Source organism: Mustela nivalis (assembly GCF_964662115.1).
Source record: "Mustela nivalis genome assembly, chromosome: 10".
Taxonomy (NCBI): domain Eukaryota; kingdom Metazoa; phylum Chordata; class Mammalia; order Carnivora; family Mustelidae; genus Mustela; species Mustela nivalis.
The window spans coordinates 75458387-75480740 of record NC_139029.1 but is presented as its reverse complement, the minus strand read 5'-3'; the positions used below and the strand labels follow the sequence as shown (position 1 = coordinate 75480740).

The following is a 22354-nucleotide window of genomic DNA, read 5'->3' as shown; positions in this document are numbered from 1 at the left end:
TAGTTGGGTTGTCATCTATAGGTTAAGAGCTTAGAGAGAGGGGCAGGTTAGGGTGTCCTGTTACTAACAATAGTTCTGTTCTATACAAACAACTCTCTCTACTGGATTATCTCTGCCAAAATATTACCAAATAGCTTGGAAACAGGTTAGTGTTTTGCCCTTTAGGGATAAAAAGACCATGGAGTTGAATTTGGAAAGCAATCTTGGAAAATCTTTCAGTAAAACAGTATATCATTCACATGCCCCAAAATTCAGCACTGCAGGGCTCCTGCTGGCAGAATCAAGTGAACTTTGAAATATATTATGACTTGATCTTGAATTCTTGCATATTTCAAGGAGGCTGAAAGTACTTTTTGTTTTATTGGCAATGACCTTTTATCAGAAATACCTTGCAGATACGCTTTAGGTAGAAGCCAACAGGCTTTAACTTTCTGTATCTACAGCTGCCTTCTTTTCCCTTCAATTTTATATAAAAGCATAAATGGAGGGATTTTTCAGCATCATGTTGTAGAGTCTACCCCATATGTTGATTCATCTGTCCTTTGATACATCGATACATTGATTCATTCTAAAAATGTCTGAGTGTTTACCATGTGCAGGCATTGTCCTAGGACTAGAGATACAATGGTAAATAAGGCAGATTTTCAGCTTTCTCAATGCTTATGTGGTTTTGAAAACAGAGTACTCATTCAAGTGATAAGAAGGAGTTGTTGTTAGGGTGGTTAGGAAAGGTTTCTTTGAGGAGGTATATTTGAACAGAGACTTTAATGATGGAAATGAGCCATGCACAGATCCAAGGGAAGAATGGGCCAGATAAAGGGCTTGACGAGGTCAAGGCCCTAAGCTTGGAAGAAGCCTGTTAGAGGTAAGTAAGGAGGCTGGGGTAGCTGCACTGGAGTGAGCAAGGAGGAAAAGCAATAGGGGATGGAGTTGGTTAAGGATCAGATCATGTGATGCTTTGCAGAGGGCAAAGTTGTTTCATATGTTTCTGTGTTCTTTTATCCAATGGTAAAAAATGCTGGCCCTGAATTCTGAAGACTAGGGAAGGCCTTTTTTCCCAAAAGCAGAGAATCCGTTCTGTAAGGAGAGATACAGTTCCATTAGCAGGATAGGTAGAAGCTAGATAACTGGAATGGTTATTTGGGTACTAGTCCCAGTGATGCCACAATCAGCTGTGCAACTTGGGCATGCCAGTCTCACTCTGGGCTTCGATTTCCTCATTTACAACAAGTATTTGGAGTAGAATATCTCTAAAATCTCTTCCATCACTAAAAATCAGTGCTTGTATTACACAAATGTCATTTTGTGTCTTACCCTTTTGCTTCTTGCAGAATTTTATCACCCCTGCTTGCAGTAACCAAGTCTACTGATTCTAAGTTCACTGCTCTCCCTTTTCTTTTGCTTCTGGGATAACCAGTAAAATATTTGGGGGAAAAAGAAGTGGGGGTAAAATGAGAGAACTTCATAATTTTGCACCTTGGATCCAGAGCTGCCCAGTGTGCCTAACAGTGACCATTTGAGACATTACCCATTGGCCTGAAAGAATTCCTAGTCACCAAATGAGTCAATTATAGTGACTGAGACTTGTTCTCAGCCTAGTGATTTATGGTTTAATCAAGAGCAGCCATTGTCTTTATTAAAGAGAATTAGCCAGAAAAATAGTGTTTTTAGAACTTGACAATATAATAATGTTGTTTGCATGGCTCTTTTGTTTTAAAATTGTTTTTTTTTTAATTTATTGGAAGTTCTGTATTTCAATAGAAAATAGAAAAATCTGCCAGTCTCCCTGAAATGCAGTATAAATCATGAAACTCTCTCATTGAAAAGTATGTCTAGAAGAAATTAACAAAACCAGATAAATTAACTTGTTTTATGACTATTGTCTTGTCAGCACTACCTATTTTAGAAGACCACTATAACTCTTGACTTACCCTTAGGTTTAACTTTGAGTACTTCATGATTTATTTTGCTTCTGCCAAGAATAAAGGACTGCAGGGCATACACTGACCCAAAGTTAGAGAAAAAATTTAAGAAGAAGAAAAAACTGAAGGAAAGAAATTCTCTAAAGCATGTTCACACTGGCCTGAAAAGTTCAATAAATTCATTTTGGAATATTTTCAGTTCTTGAAAGAAGAAAAATCTTCTATTCTGTTCTTTTGTATTCACTTTGTCAGATTAAACTGAACTTTGTCAGTCTTATAATTGAATACACAAATCATTTAGTGGGACCTGGCATTTCTGAATAGATGACTCAGTCACATCAGACCGTTTTTTCTTGTCAACTGCATTCGTCCCTAGGGATTTGTCTTAAAGTTGCTCAAATATCTACAGGCTTTGGTCTAGCTTCTCCATTTATGGGGAAGCTGAATCCCAAAGTCAGATAGCAGAACTTTCTTTTCCCCACAAATGAATGAATATCTCACTGAAAATAATACAAGATCGGGAAGCATTGGTGTTTGTAGTTTATAGTGAAAGTTACTTTTCTCTATTTCTTAGGCAGGGATAATTAATTACTTCCCCCTGATGGCAAGCAACAGATTTTTATTTTATTTTATTTTATTTTATTATTATTATTATTATTATTTTTTTTTTTTTGGTGAATCAGACCATCATATTTTCATTCCAAAGCTACTTACCACGAGCTTACTTGGAGCTTACTTGCTTGCTTTTTTAAAAAGAAGATCATAGAGATCATGACCCAAAATTGTTTCAGATGTGTACTAGAAACTTATTGTTAGTTCTTGCCAAGACTTAGGTGGGCATCTCAAGAAGACATTCCTAGGGTGGAGAATGTCAGAGTTGTTTTTCTTTAGGGATAGTAAAAGAGAGAGAGAGAGAAGGCTGTCAGACTTATTTCATGTACTGGAGAGAACTAAGGGTTGGAGATAAAGATTTTTGCATATAGCCAGGACCAGAATTACCAGGCCCAGTGAGCTGGTCCTTCTAAAAGTGCTCAAGGCAAATAACTCACAGTAGTTTCCTGATTCATTGATTATGGTTAAAAGAGACCCCAAACTCAACAAGTGTTTATTGAGGGCCTGTGAGCTGGGAACAAACCATGGAACAAATTCTTTAGATCTGGGATGCTTGGTTTGAGGACTAAAGTTTAATTTCCTTACTTTGTGAGATACTCCTTGGGGATTCAGTAGCAATACCATATATATAAAAGTTGGAATGCGATCCAAAAATGGTATTTTGTATTAAGCTCTATTATGATATATATTCTTTTGGGCAAATAAGTGAGGTAATTGGAGTGGATTTAATAAATCAATGCATTAATGTGATTTAACTGATACTTGATATGCCAGAAATTGATGTACCTGTTATTTATCAGGAGACAAGCCATGGTCACATCTCTGTGACACGTATTACATGCTGTTCTTTCAGTTGCCACTGTTTGGTTAAGCTTGGCTTTCATGGTCCGTTGAGATCTGGCCCAAGTCTACCTTTCTAGTTTTATTTCTCTGTATTCTTTTATACATTTCCTCAGCTCCATCTGAATTAAATGTTCCCCACACCTCTCCATATTCCCTCCCCTGCTTTGAGATTTCTCTTAGGGCTCTCCCTGCCCTTGTCACCTTAGTTCTGCCTGTTCCACCTGTTTACCCTTGCGACCCAGCCAGAAGCGCTCCCCTGCTCCTCCCATAGACATTTACATCTGTCTTTTACCTTTGTGCACCTGTTAAACTATGAAGTTCTTGAGGACAAATTCTGTATCTAGTTTGCATTTGAAGTCTTTTCATTACCTAGTGACATTTCCTGAATAAATATTTATGTGTTCTGTTTTCACAGTTCTTGCAGTGTTGATACACTATCTGGATTACTGTTTAATTATTTTTCTTTAAATCTAAACAACAACAACAACAACAACAAAACCTGTTTCACCCTAACATCTTCAACGTGAAATTGTGTTTTTAATACCCATGAAAATGAGCATGTAACCTATAGGTAAAAATTTTATCATTTCTTAACGTTTCTTAGGTATTCCCATACTTTGGGAAAGATGGATCTACCCTAGTACCATACACATACTGGCCACTTAGTATCTGCCAAGTGAATCGACGACTGCACAAAACATAGGAAATAAGAACATTTTCTCCCTGTTAGCCTAGTAGCTTTATGGCTATTAATCTGGAGATAAAACAAGGAGAAGCTAGAAAAGACTGAGCAAGCCTTTAACTGGAGTTGTTCATTCCTGCCTGTGAAGCAGTTAGTATTAGATAATACTAATTACTTCCTTATGTATTGCAAACTGCTGGGCCAGTGGGGCCTGTGGAACAATCTGTTCTGTGGGTAGCTGACTCCCTACTGACTGAGCATCATGCCGAAGCCCCAGAAATGGTACAAGTGGACCCTCTCCACAGTAGGTTTGGGAAGTAGCACCAGGTATTGGGTTCATCTAGAGAAGAGGAATGTGGGAAGTGTGTGTGACACATCATATTGTTCTAATCAAATTCTAAATGTTCCGTTCGGGGTAATTTGAGTTAGAGTTCTTGCTACCATTTTAAAATTTTTAATGCATTGTGTACTCTTAATACAATTGAGGTTCTGAGGATTTTTTCTATAAGCTCTGTTCATGGGAATTGTATATTTTTCTTATCTTTTGAGGTTGTTGTAAGGCTACTCACATGTACCACTTAGAGCTCCTTTAAGTAAAATAAAAATGTTCCATGTATTCAAGTTATAATGAAGCTAGTTAATAATAAACTGTCATTTTGTTACTAAAACTTAAAGACTTTTACAGATCCGTGAAGAAATTTGTTTCTAGATTGTTGTACTTTATAGTTGGTGTTTCTATATAGTATAGAAATAATATAATTCCTTATTTTCTATTTAAACTATGGCATAGAGAGAGACCCTAGAACAGGTTGTTTTGTCATTTAGCGTTAAATGAGGTTTAGAATACTTTTTTCTTAAATTTATCAGAATTAGTCCATGTAAGGTCAGTATGGCATAAAGTCTTTTGAAGGTTTTTATCAGAAAAATCATCTCTCTCCCTCTCTTGTTAAATCCAGGGTTGGGATCCACAGCTGTTCGAGCATGGACAGGGTAACTTGATATAAGGGGACACATTTTTACCCTGGTCTGCTCTTAGAGCACATTTGAGATGGTTGTTTTGGAAAATGGGCTATGAATTTTATCTCTAGACCTTCGCACCAGAGCAAATCCAGCCCAGCAAATCCCTGGCCCTCAGTGTGCATCCTTCATAACAGAACTTTGACGCTGTGACTTGATGCCTTGAAATCAGCACAACAAAATGGTGCTCGAGGAGCAGTGTTTACTTTGATCATTTTTCAACTTCTGTGCCCCAGCCTTTTCACGGAGTACAAATTGCTTTACCAGAGTTACGGGGCTGAAGCCCATGGACTGTTTTTGTAGTCTGGTTGCTGTGGTGATTCTTAGCCTTCCATGAAACTCCACCTCCAGGGAAACAGAAACCTTTGCAGCTGTTTCAACCTTTTCGGTATCGTATGTGGTAGAGGTCTTCACCGAGTGGGTGGCAAGCCGGAGAGTGGGTGATAAACAGATACGTGGAAACAGCGCATCTCACTCAGGACGTGTTGTAGTATTTCCAAACAAACATCTCCCTTATCCTTCTCACAAATCATAGGGGACTTTGAAGTACCTCCAAGTCTGGCCAAAGCCAGAGTTTAGTGAGCCACGGAGATGTGTTGGTCATGATAATGATATGAGTAAGAACTTGGGGATAATGGCTGGTGACATTTATAGTGTTCCAGGTGGAAAAGAAAAGAATGGTGGAGAAGGGGAAGCTTGATGGGACTTGTGTGTGCCCAGAAAGGAGAAATTGGTTTAGGAAGAGGGTTCGGGCTCAGTCCAGGGCTGCCAGCAGTTCGCTGTTTGTGGGACTGTGAGGAAGGCTATTTTGATCTTAAGTCTCTGTGGAGGACAGTATAGACAAGACCTTCCTTCCATAGGAAACAAGGGAATGGAAAAAATAGCCATGGTTTTAGAGGGTAGAAGTAATAATAGCTAATATTTATTTATTTATTTATATAAGATTGTATTTATTCATTTGAGAGAGAGAGAGACAGAGCACTGGCAGGGGGAGAGGCAGAGGAAGAAGGAGAAGCAGACAGCCTGCTAAGCTGGGAGCCCGACATGGGGCTCGATCCCAGGACTCTGAGATCATGACCTGAGCCAAAGGCAGAGGCTCTACCATCTGAGCCACCCAGGAGCCCCAATAGCTAACATTTAAAAGAGCTCTTGCTGTGTGCCAGTTACTGTTTGAAGTGCTTCCCATATGACATGTTTAATCCTTTGACATCTGATGGATAGGCATAAGTATTATCCCCATGTTATAGTTAACGAAACTGATGCCCAGGGAGTCTTAACATGTTCAAGGCCCCAAGGCTGGTAAGTGGAGAACGGAGATTCTAAATGACTTTGAGTCACTGCTATTAACCACTAGGTCAATCTGCCTGTAATTTAGGAAGGAAAACAGAGTGACCCAAAGGATTGGGTTTCAGGGGACGCTGGCCAATTTGGAAGAAAACGTAGATCTTGAAAGATATTAAATTATGCTTTAAAATGTGTTTATTGATTTGTTCACTCATTCATTCATTTATTCATTCATTCATCATTAAATACCTACGTAGGACCTACTAAGAGCCATTTATTAGTCTAGACTCTGAGGTAATGAAAAGACAAGTCCCAACCCCTCCTCTTAGATCGTTTTTATGTACAAGCTTGATTTAGTACAAGGCAGCAAGCAGGTGCTAGGTACTGTAAGAGAAAGGTCAATTGGACATGGGTCAGAAGCATTCACTGGGAAGAGTTTCCTTCTTCATTCTGGGGACACTGATGACAAGAAGACTTCTTAAAGGACATGGTAGTTTTTTCTGTGAGGTCGACGAAATTCATCCTGTGTGAAAATACAAAACTGTAATTAAATTCCATATGTTACTACATACCTCAGCATCTTTCTAAACAGAGCGGAGAGGTCTTATTTGCTGAGTTTGCCTGTATCTTATCCTTGAGAATTTCCAGACCACAGTCCAGTAGTATGCCCACTTTATAAACAGCTCTGGTGGGAGAAGGTTGCAGAGTAGCAAATGGAGAACGCTTCACAAGAAGGAAAAGGGTTTGAGAAAACTGAGGGAATCCATCTTTATAGGAGAAACTTCTGTGATGCCTCAGGTGATGACTGCACATTCAGTTCCTGAAGTCTGTTGAGGGCCTTTGTGTAGTTAATACCTAAATTTTTAATATGGATGGGCATATTAGGAATGCTTTATATGTTTTAACTTATTTCTCTCTCATAATAGTTCTAAAAGGTAGGTACCATGATCCTAATTTTTAGATAAACCAAGTCACACAGGTAAGGAATGGAGCTGGGGTTCAACACAGGCAATTGGCTACAAGTGTCCATGCTCTCAGTTATGATGCTATGCTGATTAGTCATAGTTCATTTTATGGGTCCCATTTTAAGCCATAAAATAATTAATCAAGAGGCAGTCTCTTAGATCTTGTGACAACTCTTAGGTAGCTTGAGGCTGATAGATTGCCCCCTCTCCATGAACTATCTGGTCATGCAGTGTCCTGAAGGGACAATATCTATTTTACACATCATCCATATTTTATTTCTCAGTGATGGCTGGGAGCCTTCCATGGTGAGTGGAAAATTAATAGAAGAAACGCATATTATATAGTTTTGCTACTTGTTAACCCTGGTTAAAAGTTTGCTTAAGGGTATGGTGTCTATTGATGACTTTATCGGGTTTCTCTATTCTAAAAACAAGGATATTTTAGAATATTGTCTATGTGGAGTGGTCTGAAAAATTTGAGTTTTCATCATCTTTCTTTGAGAGAACAGTAAAACTTACCTCACATTCAGAGTTAACGATTAATTATATATATATATTTTTAAAGATTTTATTTATTTATTTGACAGACAGAGATCACAAGTAGGCAGAGAGGCAGGCAGAGAGAGAGAGAGAGAGAGAGAGGGAAGCAGGCCTCCTGTGGAGCAGAGCAGAGAGCCCGATGCGGGGCTCGATCTTAGGACCCTGAGATCATGACCCGAGCCGAAGGCAGCAGCCCAAACCACTGAGCCACCCAGGCGCCCCAACGATTAATTATATTTATAATAAATACAAATTACCTAACTTCAGCAATTCTTTGTGATTGCTCTGATCTCTTTGAACGTTAAGGGAGATTTAATTTATTATTATTATTATTTTTAAAAGAATAATGGCTTTTTCAAAGCTAGGTCTAATTTTAGAGTCTGGGCTCATAAGCAAGAGACAGCAGGCTGCCACAGACTCACATAGACTAAGACACAGACAGATGTGACCCGAACCTACCCGCAGCAGTATTCTGAGCTCTATGAGATACTGAAGAACTGTCCTCACTTTCCTGACAGATCTGCTCTATCCTGCCTGTCATTTTCTTTTGAAATAATTACTGTTGAGAAACACTCTCGAGGACTTGACTTTATTGTTTATTAAATAAAAGGATTTTTTAAAAACAAATTTAGCAAACTTATTTAGGGAAGCGGTGAAATAGGATGTGGATAAAGTGATTCCAAAAGTCTTAGGGAAAGTATTCACTAATGAAATCACAGAATCCCTAGATCCTTGGGTCAGAAGGGGTCTTAGTGCTTATCCAGTCCAGCTTACACTTGGTTTGTGGATTCTGTTTCTAAAATATCTCTGACAAAGGGTCACACAGCCAGTCCAAGTAGTTCAGAAAATTGGAAAGGAGTGGGAGAAACCAGAAAATTTATCATGTTGACAGGTTTTGCCTGTTTCTTGCACAGAGGATTGGGTTCAATTTGTCCTGCCTGCTTGTTGCGTCTCCTGACCCTTGACATCCTTTTCTCTCCCCACACGGCCTGGACATATCTCAGTGTTAGTGTTCTGTACTACAATCATTTCTTCATGTGTCTGTCTTTCCTCTGGACTGGGAGCAAATTAGTGAAAGACAGGTTGTGCCTTCCTCATCTTTCTTTTCTCAGTATTAATGAAAATAACTGTCATGGTGCATGACACATCATGAGTACCTAGCTAATGCTGTTTGACTAAATGAAAAAAATGTATAGAAATCACATTACCGTCTGAAGCTAACTAATTGTGTGGCTCAGCTTTTGACCCTCCTCGATGAATGAAGTCCTAAGGATCTATGGGACCTTTCAGCCCTTCTAAGATAAATTGACTTCCTAGTATTTTCTATCACATGAAGGTCTTTGCAGGTGGGATTTGAAACTCAAGAGTTGGTTTGGTCCAACCCACGTGGGAGTTCAAATCACATTTTTTGGGTGTGTGGTCAAAAACATAAAAAAATTACCATTTTGGCCGTTTTAAAGTGTACAGTTCAGTAGCATTTGCACATTCACAGTGTACTACAAGCATCACCACTATTTCATTCCAGAACATTTTCTTCACCCACAAAACAAATGCCCTATCAGTTAGCAGTCACTTTTATCCACCTCTACCTCTAGGTCATGGCGATGACTAATCTGCTTTCTGTCTCTGGATTTGCCTGCTCCGGGTCTCATATAGAAATGTAATCATACAACATGTGCTCTTTTGTGTCTGGCTTTTTTACTTGACGTTATACTTTCAGGGTTCACCCATGTTATAGCATGTATAAGTATTTTATTATTATTATTATTTTTATTATTTTATATTTCTTTCTTTATTCTTGGGGAGAATTGGGGAGGGTGGAGAGCACAAGCAGGGTGAAAGGTAGAGGGAGAAGCAGACTCTTCGCTGAGCAGGGCTCAATCCTGGGACTCTGGGGCTATGACCTGAGCAGAAGACAGATGCTTAGCCGACTGAGCCAAGCCGGTGCCCCAGTACTTTATTCTTTTTATGCTAAATAATATTTCACTGTATGGCTCTGTCATATTTGCTTATTTCAAATCACGTTTTTGTGGCTATGTAATAGTCCATTGTGTGTGTCCATGTGTCTGTGTGGTGTGTGTGTCTGTGTGTGTGTATCACATCTTCTTTAACCATAAAAGAGGATGAGTTTTTGTCACTTCAACAACATGGAGGGATCTGGAGGGTATTATGCTAAGTGAAAGAAGTAGCACAGGATTTCCACTCATGTATGGCACCTAAAAGCAAAACAAATGAATAAACAAACAAAAAGCAGAATCAGACCTATACATACAGAGAACAAACTGGTGGTTGCCATGAGGTGGGGTGTGGGAGGATAGGCAGAATAGGTGAGGGGGAGTGGGAGATACAGGTTTTCATTTATGGGATAAATAAATCATGGAGATAAAAGGTACAGTACAGGGAATATGGTCAGTGGTATTATAATAGCACTGTCTGGTGACAGATGGAACTATACTTGTAGTGAGCATAGCATAATTACAGTGTTGTTAAACCACTGTGTTGTACACTTGAGCCTAATGTATAATAAAAAAAAAGTCAGGTATAATAAAATTTTAATCACATTTTTATAGAGCTATTTGTCATTATCATGACTCATATTTTTCTCATTTCTACCCGAACATCATGAATGGCAAAGAATCTTAATTATTTCCACAAGATTTCTCATAATTTGGGGTATTTAAATTTTTAATCCAGTCCGGAATATTTTGTCATGCACCCTGCATACACACACACTTCTACTTTTCCCATTTTGGCTCTTCTTACTGTTTATTAGAGGATGAGTCAGAGACCGAATGGTAGACTGATGGTTTTGCTGAAAATGAGAAGTAGAACTTAAGCTGTTGACTTTAGAGGCGTTTGGGACTCGACTGAATTATGAAACAGAGCTTAAGCTGTTTGATCTTGGTATCTATTAGGATCTTCTAGACTTTGGTCAGATTGGAAAATTTCTTTAGAGATGTATTATGAAGAGTAGCTTGTACCTTCTCCATTTACATGAGAAACTAAGCCATTGTAATACTTTTCAGACTCTCTTTAAATACAGGTGCTCTAGCTTGCCTTACATGTTTATGTTTAGTACCCTGAGTAAAGTTCAGAGAGTAGAACCTTTTTTCCCCTATATTTTAAGCATAAGAAATGAGATTATAAAAAAAAAAAAAAAGTTAAGACTCCATTAGTGTCACCAAATGGTAAGGCAGAACCTTGTATTTGCCAGTGTCAAACAGAGGAAAAAATTTCAATTATTCACTTGGAAATGAATTGATGTTATCCCTTTTTCTCTGTTCTTCTATATAGTCACTAATTCCCAGTAATACAAATTGATTTATCGGGCCTTAAATTTGTTGACTACACATATGGTTTTGACAGCATTACAGTATCTTCATTATTGGGAGGTGAATGACTGGATAGTATTAACTATATAACTTGAAAACCAAATGGTTTGTGTTAGAATTTGCTTGTTTCATTCTAAGATAAAATCTTTCCTAGTTTCTGCTGTGACACTCAGTGTTGATTTACCTGTAAGTTAATGTCAGCAAGACCAAACAAGGAATGTTGTTCAGACTTCTGTATCTTTGCTCCTTCCCTCTTTTAGTTTTTATTTTCCTTTTTCTTTTAGGTTGTTAATAAGTGCTTAAAGCACTTTTAAAGATATAGAGTAACTTTAATAAATTTGTTACCAGGTATCCTGGTCTTTATTTTATGTTAGTCCCTTTCAAGTTGGAACAAATATACTGACTACTTTTTAATGCTATCTCAAGAAAATAGGAAATTTAAACCTTTCAGTACCGGCTTTAGGAAGATATTCCATCTTAGACACTTAAAAAGTACAAGTGCCAAATTCTGTGTGCATATTTTGGCAATTTCCTGTTTACTTTCTGTGATCACTGGTCTTATCCTGAAAACTTACTGCAAGGCTCAAGGCAAATTGATTCTGTGGAGGAAAATAGGCAAAAATACTAGACTGTTATGTAAATACTGCAAACTGCATTTGCTCTATTGTCAGTTAGGCTGTTCCGACACAGTTCATTGCCTGAATTAAAAGCATTTAAAATTCCATGCCTCCAAAAGATAGTGGAACATTCCATCAAAGAAAATAATGTTTTTTCAGGAAAAATACTCCAAAAACACCGAATGATAACATGTTCTCCTGCTTTGGCTTCTGGGCTATTTCTCCCTTTCTCAAGATAAGCCATGTAACATTGAAACTAAAGTTCCTTTAAAAACATTTCCACTTAAAATCATAACCTGGCTGGATGAGACCAGAATACCCTTAGGGGGCCAGTACTGTGAACTTCAGGAGTTGTTTTTCTTAGAGCTTTCAAAGGAAACCAGACTTCACAGAATTCCCAAGGTGGTTCTATCCGGACCAGAATTTAGTTTCCTTCGAGAGTCATTTGGTCTAGTCCACATAACCAGCTGGGAGCCCCTGGAGTTCAAGGGATGATTGAGTTGCACCTTTGCTAATTCAGCGACTTGTAGAAATACAGAGGGTATATTTTTGCAGATTGCCAAAGCTGTAAAGTTCTCAGGCCCTCTCCACTTCCCGGTTTTGTAATTCTACATGAGCTGTGTTTGAGATACAGCTGATCCACTTAGACGTGAAATGCAACCATCGCCATTTTGAGTTCTGCAGTGCATTTGTTCATGAGAACAGTGAGCCTTACTAAAGCTTTTATAGAGGAGATAGAGAATTTACATCAAAGCAACTCAAACAACTGTAGCTGGCAATGGCGACATCACAGTTCATAAAAATGCTTGTGGCCCCATCCCTGTGGAGTTTTCCCTACCTCCCAGCTTGTGGAGCCTCCCATCTTCTTGCTTACAGCTCAGTCCCCTGCCTTTCTTTCTTATCTTTTCTTTTCCAGAAGCAAAATAGTTCCTACCTCTTACTCCTATAGAGTAGGTCACTGTCCTCTTCTTTGACTCAAGGCCAACACCTAAGGTTAAGGTAGAGTGGGAAGGCAGGGCGGTGGGTGCTGGGGGACAATGGGAGACATTGATTCTGCTCCCAACATTGTTACTCTCTGGCCATTTGATTTGGAAAAATTATTTACCTCTAAGCATCAATTTCTTCATCTTTAAAATGGGAATAATTAGATAACAAAGCAGAACAACTTCTGATGAGAGCAGCAAATCTTAACCCAATGGAAGGATGCATGGACCTGTCTGTTATCTTCCCCTGAAATACAGTGATGATGGCTGTCACTCCTATTCCCACTTCTATTCCTATTAACAACAGAAACACAAATGGGGTGTTTGTGAAGCCCGTGCCTTGCTTGTTGCTCCTCCTCCGATTTCTCTTTTCTTGCTAGACAGGTAACACTGTAGGCCCAGTCACAATTCCTCCCCAGCTTCAGCTTAATATACTGGGCCAGGGGAATCTAGGTGCCATTTTTTTGTAAAGCTTAAAGCATCTTAAATCACTACCTGAATACCAGTGCACTTTGTTTTTTTGCTATTACGAATTTGCTAGCTTTAAGATGGTGCATAAGCAGCAATCTTTTTTGAGATCTGTGACTACACTTGACTGGTGGGAATGATTCATTCAGTTTCCAGGGCTTGTGAGAATTGGTTTCTTGTTGTGCCTGTTTTTAACATCGGCTCCCATCGGTCACCTCAATGATCCTCTTTATCATGCCGTTCTGTTCACCCCAGTGTCGACAGCCCAGTTATTCTGACATCCTAGTATTCCAAAATACAGGTTTATTAAACTGGTAGGTAGCAAAACCAGTTTGAAGCCCATCATAAAAGTAGAAGTTGAAATAAATTTACACAGTCCACACCTGGGTGGCTCAGACCGTTAAGTGTCTGACTCTTGATTTCTGCTCGAGTCATGGTCACAGGGTGATGAGATGGAGCCCCGAGACAGGCTCCCTCTGTCTCCACCCACGTGCTTGCATGCACCGTCTCTCAAAAAATATGTATAAGTAAAATCCCGTCTCCAGTTAAAAAAAACTTTTTTACATAGTCCTTAGTTATATGGTACTTCGGTTATATAGTAGTGTTAAAAACAATAATTAAGCATTTGGAGTGGGTCTGTTTATTAAGTGTAACAGGGAATATAAAAAAATAAAAGCAAACTTTTCACATTAATGATTGTGCGAATATTGAATTCCTTCTGTTTGTCTAGGATTTTAATTTCTAACTGTTCTAGCACACTTTGTTACCTAAATAAGAAGTATTAATTTTTAAAATTTATTTTATTTTATTTTTCTTTAAATTTTATTTGTTTATTTGACAGAGAGACATGCACTGAGAGAGGGAACACAAGCGGGGGTGGGGGTGAAAGAGGGAGAAGCAGGCTTCCCGCTCAACAGGGAGCCCAATGTGGGGCTCAATTCCAGGACTCTGGGATCATGACCTGAGCTGAAGGCAGACGCTTAACGACTGAGCCACCCAGGTGCCCCTACATTTTTTTCTATTTAAAAAAAATTTTTTTAACATTTTATTTATTCATGTGAGAGAGAGAGAGACAGAGAGAGCAGAAGCAGGGTTAAGGGCAGAGGAAGAGGGAGAAGCAGACTCCCCTGCTGAGCTGGGAGCCCGACATGGGTCTTGATCCTAGTACCTGGAGATCATGACCTGAGCCAAAGGCAGACTCTTAACCATATGGGCCACCCAGGCACCCCGTTGAGAAGTATTTAAAATTCTGTGCTTTAAGATACAATAGGATGTTTGGTCAAAATTTTTTATCTTTGTTTTTCTTCCCTGAGAAGGAAAACCTGCTCCAAAGGCTTTTTCACATTTCATCTATTTGTATATTCATAACTGTTAAAAATAATAAAACAATTTCTTTTTTTTTTTTTTAAGAATTTATTTATTTGACAGACAGTGAGAGAAGGAGAGAGAGCACAAGTTGGGTGAGCAGCAGAGGGAGAGGGGGACACAGGCTTCCTGCTCAGCAGGGAGCCCAATGTGGGACTCGATCCCAAGACCTGAGATCATGACCTGAACCGAAGGCAGAAGCTCAACCCACTGAGCCAGCGAGGTGCCCCAATAAAACAATTTCTGTGTGTTTGTGTTTGTGTGTGTGTATTTGCTTACTATAGTCCCTAAACACACACATGATAATCAGGGCCCCAAAGCCTGGGTGTGGCATCGGAGTCCTCTCCCACGTACATTGCCAGTCATTTTAGTAGCATGAGTTGGAATTAGCTTTTCTTAACTTTTTTAAAGTTCAAGTGAAACTTCATAGTGAAAGTTAATGTTCTCTTATCTAAATGCAGCGCTACCCTTTTTGGCTAGAAAAAGATGACAGTACGACTCTGTACCCATTTTTTGAATCATTTCATGAATAACTTTTATTGATTCTGCCTTTCATGTATTCTTTCAGAAAAGTTATTGACTGCTTGCTAATTGTTCAGCTCTGCACTAAGCTCAAGGATGCCGAAATGACTGGAACTCAGTTTCTGCCCTTGAAGAATGCCTTGAGAATTTCACAGTACAAGGGATGGTGTGTGTGTCTGTGTGTGTTGTGTAAATGACAAATATCTAAACAGAGTATTGTAGTGCGGTGCAGAGGTGGAAACATGAGCATGGTCTGTGGGAGTGCTGTTGAATTCCAGGCCCACCTGCAGATAGGGAAAGATTTCACTGATTTTGAGCTGGACATACATGTCTGTCGAGGGGCTGGCAGGAGGGTGCTGCAGGCCAGAATCCGGAAAGGCCCTGGTGTGTTGGCGACCGCCAGTACTATATTCAGATGGTAGATACTTAATACTAACGATTGGTGGAACTGTGGCTCTCAGTGTTAGACTTGCCATCACCGGTGGCCTGCTGAGGGCTCCCCCAGTGCATCTACCCCACAGCGTGCCCAGGGTCTTCCCTTTCCCTGTCTCTCTTCCCAGTAGAGACTGAGCTGTGGGCTCCTCTGGGAAGGAATGGCCAGGGTCTCTGGAATCCCCTTGCAACTCTCCCAGGACCCCTTTAGAGGGCCATGACCTGAAGTTTCAGAAATATTCTTCTGTTTATATGAGCTCCTGCCCCTCAACCCCCAACCCAAATTTAGTTCCGAGTATTTTTCCAGGGCATTCAAAATAGAGAGCAGAGAGGGCAGGCTTACTTCTGCATCAAATTTCAGACTTTCATTTTAGGTCCCCCCCCCCACCTACCGCTCCCCGTTTTGTGGTCATAATAGATTATTTTCAGAAGCTCCCAGGGAATCCTGAATCCCGTCGTTTGGGGGAGGAGGAATGGTGGCTGTATCCCACTCATCACGTTAAATGGTTTCAAGACAAAACCACTGGGGAGAAGAGCTCGATATCACTTGGTGAAGTAGAGTGTGAAATCTCTGACCCCAGTGCTGCTGAGACCAGGGAGGATGGTGCGTTGACTCCCTGGATGAGGGCGGAGTCACTTCGGGGGTGGAGATTCCTTGAGTTCAGTACCAACTGACTGATGTTTTTCTAGAACTTCAGAGAAATATAAAAATAATGTAATAAGGAAAATTTTTGAAAGCTCCAAATCCACTCCCCTAAGAATATTTTAAGGGAGTCTTTTTATACCAATTCCCAAATGGCAAAAGACAAGTGATGGCAAATAAAATGTCAGCTGGAGGGGCTCCTTAGACTGGATCATCCTTTCAAACGCCGTGGCAGCAACTAACTACTGGTTCCCGTACACAGCAATTGGTTGCACATTTCAGATGCATCTGAGTTCAGATTTGAGCTCCTAAAAGTCATATTGCCCAAGGAGAGGGGAAATTTGAGTTCAGCTGGGGTCCCCCAGTATCCTGAAATAGATGAATGTCTCATTGTCTGTGTGTGTAAATTATGGTTTTATGAGACCCAGATTCAGGATGTTTTCAGTTACTACCAACCCTGTTGCTAAGTGGACGTCCCCTTACCTCTGAATCAGGGATAGATGATGGCTATCTGTAGACCGGGGTGTGCTTTTATGGGTCCTGGTAATAGACACACTGTTAGAGTTATTTTCTTATCTATTTTCTTATAAACTGATTATTGGATCATCCATTTTAGAGCATTTGGTCTGCGTTCAGAGAACAGGAGTCTCTCTGGTAGTGTTTTGGATGATTTCATTGTTTCATGGGTCCCTAGGGACTGTTATGAGAGTCAGAAATGTTGAAATGGAACCTCACTGACACGTTAGCAAAGTCAGACAGCTGTTCAACTCTTATATCAGTTGTTTTGCTCGCTTTGCTTATGTTTGTTTTAACAAACCCCGGGAGTAGGGGGGTCTAAGAGGAAATTTTTGAAATCACTCTGGTAGAAATATCTTGCATCACTACTATGAACCCTTAGAAATTCCAAACAATTTTCAAATGGCATCTTTCCATTTTTTTTCTTTCTTTCTTGTAAGTACATAATTCATTTTCATAAAGTGATTTACAGAGTTTGAGACAATATGTAGTTTTTGCTTATCAAAGATAATTTTTTGAAAACAGAGAGGTCTTCACCTTAACAGGGTCCAGAGACAATTGTCCTTGTTGTTTTCTGCTGATAACATGGGCAAGGACATGCTGTTTGTCTTGCCACTCTGAGGCTGTATGCTTCTTGGAGTTGGCCTTGACTTTGGATTTACTTTGAATTTCTTTATAAAATAGAAGAAATACATTAATTATATCTGGTAGTTTGTTGAAGTACACAGATAATCTCAGCAGATTTAGTATGAATAGATGTCATAGAACAGATGAGCTTTCCATTAGCTCAGAACCTAAATGAATGAGCTTTTCCTCATTTAGGGGAGAAATCAGCAGTATATGAGGGACAGTGTCTACATAGGGGATGTGACAGATTAGATATACTTGCATTTTCTCACACCATTAGGAAGACTGAAAGGTGGCACTGTTTGAGACAAAAAAGGTTAGAGCAAAACTCTTGGACTGGGCTTTATGGACCACTTTGTAGTCGAAGTATGGTTTTAAGAGGTCACTGAAACCTCAGAAACTGCATGGACAAGTGTTTTATTTCTGAGTTGCCATCTAATAAGTTCTTTTCTCTGAGAGGGTGACCTGTTAAAACCAGAGATACGATCTCTAGTTTAATTACGCAGAGTCATTTTGTTTCTGCCATTAGAGTGTTCTCGTTCCTCCACAGTGGACTCCTCAACCTGGATTAATGGGTACTTAACCTAGAATTCATGGGTCCTGCAGTGAATGTATTTTTTTTTCTGACATTGCCTGCAAAATGTAGTGTGCATATGGGTTTTTGTGTGTGTGTGGTGAGAAGGTTCATCTGTTCTATTACGTTCTCAAATGCTTTTTACTGCCAAAAATGAACTCTGCTAATTTAGAGAGTAGTCATTGTTTCCTCATTTGGGGTGCATTCCCTTTAGTTTCATCAGCCTTCCCAGGCGGATGGTCCCTCGTTTAGTTTGTTATTGCTTATGAAATAGTTAGAGACTCTTAACTTTTATGTAAATTTAGTATAGGCTTGAACTGTCTGGATTGCCAAACTGGAAGTCATCGGATACCACGTATATATACCACGTATATCATTTTCCCCATGGACTGTTTGTTTTCTGCAGCCTGCCCCAGCTCTGGTTTTCAGGCCATGATCGTGGGGTCATAATCTACCCGTGAAAACTGTCAGCAGTATGTTCTTATCTTTGTAACTAAAGTCTGTCCTGACTAGAGTTTGACTAGAGTCTTTCTTCTCCTCTCCTCTCCTTTCCTTTCAGCCTGGCAGAAACTAGGCACCTTAGCCAGGAATTCTAGCAGAGATATTCCAGGTATGTTCTCCCCACCGTTGGGGAAGCTTTTATACCTTCATTCTTTGTTCATTGTTTTTGATGCTTCTCTGTCTTCCCTTCAGCAAGGGTTCCCTTCCAGTGGAGGAAGGTTGCTGAAGGGATTGAGTGAGTGGATGTTTGGGGGACTCTCTGTTCCTGCCAAATGATCTTTTAAAAGAAGTATTGAGTATTTTTCTTTTAATTTCCCAATCATAGTGTGAATTCTTCTTTGCCAGATGGTTTTTGGGGCTTTGCCTGGGCCCTGTGTGCCAGAGTCGGGGATTCATCTTGGCCAGACGCTGCCACATATTGAAGAGAGAACCGTTTCCAGGAAAGCTCAGAGCCGTGGCTCCTAGAAATCTTTGCTTGATTTGTGTGAGCCAGGCCTCGACACTTGACCATCTGGAAAATTTTGGACCCCAGCACTGATATCTGTCTCATACACATTTTTCTTTTCATTTCCTAAGTTTTTTTTTAAAATTCGTGTTCATTTTAGATATATATTTATTGCTATTTTATCTACACACTTCAAAAGTGGTATGCCTGAGGGCTGCAAAGAAAATCATCGGAAAAAGAGTTGACGTACCATTGGTGGACACGCATGGCTCTTCTCTGTGCCATGATGGCACTCGATAAACAGTTTCGGAATGAATAACTCTGGAAACTTTTTACTGACACATGCTGTTCGTGACAGTGTTAGCAATTTTCAGGTACTCTTGAACAAGTAATTACTTCATCTCTCTTTTCTTCGCCCTGTGTGCCTCTCTCTGTAGTGCCGCATTCACTTTGACTCCGGTTCTGCAGCCTCTTCTGTTTACAGTGGCCATCAGCCTGTTTATTTCTAGATGCAGACAGCTGTGCAGAGTGCTGCGAGGTAGTGTACGACCAAGAAATATGTTACTATGCTGTAGCTGTACTTGACATCACTGTTCACTAGTACCCTACTTTTAGTGCTTTGCATATGCCAGATGGTAAAAATGATCCTCGCTGTGTTGGAGATAGAGCTCGTGGTAGTATTGCTCGTGTTTTTAAAGTTTTTCTGTGAATTAACTACGTCCCTTCGAACCCATTAATATATTCAACCTTTTTAGCCTTTTAGATAACAGAAATTTATGAATCTGCTGTGATAAATCAGTCCTTGAAACAACTGTCTACTACTCTGTTTGAGCACAGTATTAAAGTAAGACGTATCTTTGCCTACTGAGTATTTGCAATCTGTTTCGGAGATTAAGAAATGCACACTTGACAGTTAATGGTTAGTCTTGGTATTACATAGCATACTGCAGATTATTAGTAGAATAAAGTACTTCTGTGGCATTGGAAATTAGAAAATTAAATATCTCATTAGCACTCGCTGAGTGCCTACCATGTGCTGAGGCATGGGTATTGAAAGTAAAGTATGTTGCCTTATTATCAGTGACCTGAGAGGCTACTATGATAGGTGACATCAGTGTCCTAGGCAGTCTCTACAATAAAAGGCAGAGATACATTGAGATCAAGATTAAAGTGGGCCTGCAGCCAGTGGAAGATGCTAAAATGGTCCAGCCTTGAGCACTCTATCCCGATGGCTGTATATACTCAGGTCATAGATCTAGGCCATTTAATCCTCATAAGGATTAAGCCTGCGATGTTCAGCTATTCCTAGTATATTCCTCAGTCTCTATCTTGCCAGCTAAAGTCCTTTTTTATGCTTTCCCTCTCATCACTTTCTGGTGCTCTTAGAGTTCAACTTTTTAAAATATGTGCTTCTTGGGTCTTCCCTCACCTCTCTGTCCAGAAAGCCAGTATGAGACATGCTTCTATGAAAGCATCTGTTCAGTATTTCTTTATGCACCCTTTTGCTTTTCTGTGTTCACGTTGACCTACCTTGGCTGGTGTGCTCCAGGAAGATGTTGTTGGACCCACTGTTTGCAGCTGTCCTCATAGGTGCTTTCTGATGATGTTAATGATGACAGTGGTAACCTACAATAGTCCTTGATCTGCTATCAAAACTGGTCACAGTTTTCTTATCCAGGCTCGTGGTTTTCTTCCCTGGTTTTTTTTTTTTTTTTTTTCCTGGACCAGGTTTATATACAGTCCGTTTTTATTCTGTGTGTTCTCTGTGCTTCATTTTTTGGAAAACCCCTTCAAGCTAATAGCTGGGATGTTGAAAGCACTGGCAGCTCCCCTTGGCAGCCCCTCTTCCTTAGCTTTTAGCACTTTTCTTTGGCAGAGGTCCCTTAAATTTTTAGAGGTTCAGGCTCACCTGAAAGAGAAGAAAGTCCTTTCTCTGGCTATCCAGAGGGATGACCCGCCCCTGGGGATTCTGTACTCTTACTTTTCAGCTTTCTCATTTGCCTTGAAGGAGAAGACCGTTCTGAGGGAAGGTCACTTTTGTTCTGCCTTTGCTAACTTTGGGGGCAGCAGAGAGGTGTTCTGTTTGTTTGTGTTCTGCTATTATTGGGAGCTGAATCATGTTTTGGTTGAGGGTTGTATGGGTTGAATTACATGAGGTAGCCATTTTTGTAGTGTAAAAAAAAAAAGGGGGGCTAGATATTGGCAGTATCATCGAGTTCAACCTATCCATAGACTCTGAACTAACTTATAGCTTCTCTTAACAGTGATCTGTGAAAAGGGATTCCAAATGCCACCCCAAGTGATTTTAATGGAAAGCCAATGTTAAGATTCGTCTTTCTGTTGCTTCTTAGGTCACTCTGCACCTAAATCCCATCTCCTCAGTCCACATTCACCACAAGCCTGTCGTGTTCCTGCTCAACTCCCCACAGCCCCTGGTCTGGCATCTGAAGACAGAGAGGCTTGCAGTTGGGGTCTCCAGACTTTTCTTGGTAAGTGTTCGAAGCCCTCCCAAAATGTCCTTAGCACAAGGATATAACGACCCTAAAACATGGCAGGTCTTTTTAAAATTAAGGCTTATTTCATTGAGATAACATCCAAGTCCACAGTGTGTTAAATCTGAAGGGTGCTCCTAGCAGGGTTTGGATGGTGGAGAGAAGCAGCCACAGTGACAAACACTGCACATGTGTGTCTGACTGGGGACGGAAAGTCAAGTCCAGTGCACGTTAGAGCAGGACCTGCAGTTGTACTCTGTGTGGCCTGGGCTTTGGTCTCAGCTCTGAGACTCCTCTGGTGGCATCAAGAGTAATGTAAACATTGTAAATAGGCACTAGGTGTGTGGTCTCTGACCACGAAATAAATACACACAGGCCCATTCTATTTGTATATAACACAGGCCCACTTTCTGATACGAGGATCTGTTTGTTGAGAAAGTGACACAGCGAGTTCCAAGATGAAAACATTTGTATTTTATAAAAAAGCTGGAACCCAGCTCTTGTGGAAAGATCCAAATATTACCTACTATTTGTAAATCATGTCCTTTTGAGTTTGCCAAAACATTCAAGTTTGCTAGTTGTGGAGAAATTGATGGGTTGTTTGGATGGAATTGTTGGGGTATGATATCATGTCTGATGATGAGCAACACTGCCCTTCGCAGTGATAACTCATGTTGTCTGTTGCTGGAGCTCCGTGCTCATGTCCTTAACTGCAGAGCCTTGGGCTTTTAAACTTACTCTTTGCCCCAAAGCATCCAGAACAAGAGGCCTTGGTTAATAGTCTTTCTCTTGCCGTGTGAGCTGACTTGGCCCAATGAATGGCTCTTAATCCAGATCTATATTTTCTTGTCACTTGTATTTGAAGAATACTTTTTAAAAACTCAAAGGTACTTATTGAATAAAGTAGGAGTCTGTAATCAATACAGCTAAGAAGTAGATAAATTAGTAAAAAGGGATGACGGACAGCTCTTC

At 40.0% G+C, this 22354-nt stretch overlaps 1 protein-coding gene and 1 long non-coding RNA gene across 6 annotated transcripts in view; one reads left to right on the top strand and one right to left on the bottom strand.

The window, feature by feature from the left end:
• TGFBR3 (transforming growth factor beta receptor 3) overlaps positions 1-22354 on the top strand; it is a 197481-nt gene that overhangs the window by 102031 nt on the left and 73096 nt on the right. For all 4 annotated transcript variants that reach the window (XM_082688678.1, XM_082688677.1, XM_082688679.1 and 1 more), the window contains one exon: positions 21242-21379. In XM_082688678.1, coding sequence (XP_082544804.1) covers positions 21242-21379 — 138 coding nt within the window. The remainder of the gene's footprint in view (positions 1-21241; positions 21380-22354) is intronic.
• The window catches only part of LOC309843306, a 44128-nt gene that overhangs the window by 1858 nt on the left and 19916 nt on the right, over positions 1-22354 (bottom strand). The gene's annotated exons all lie outside the window — the stretch shown is intronic.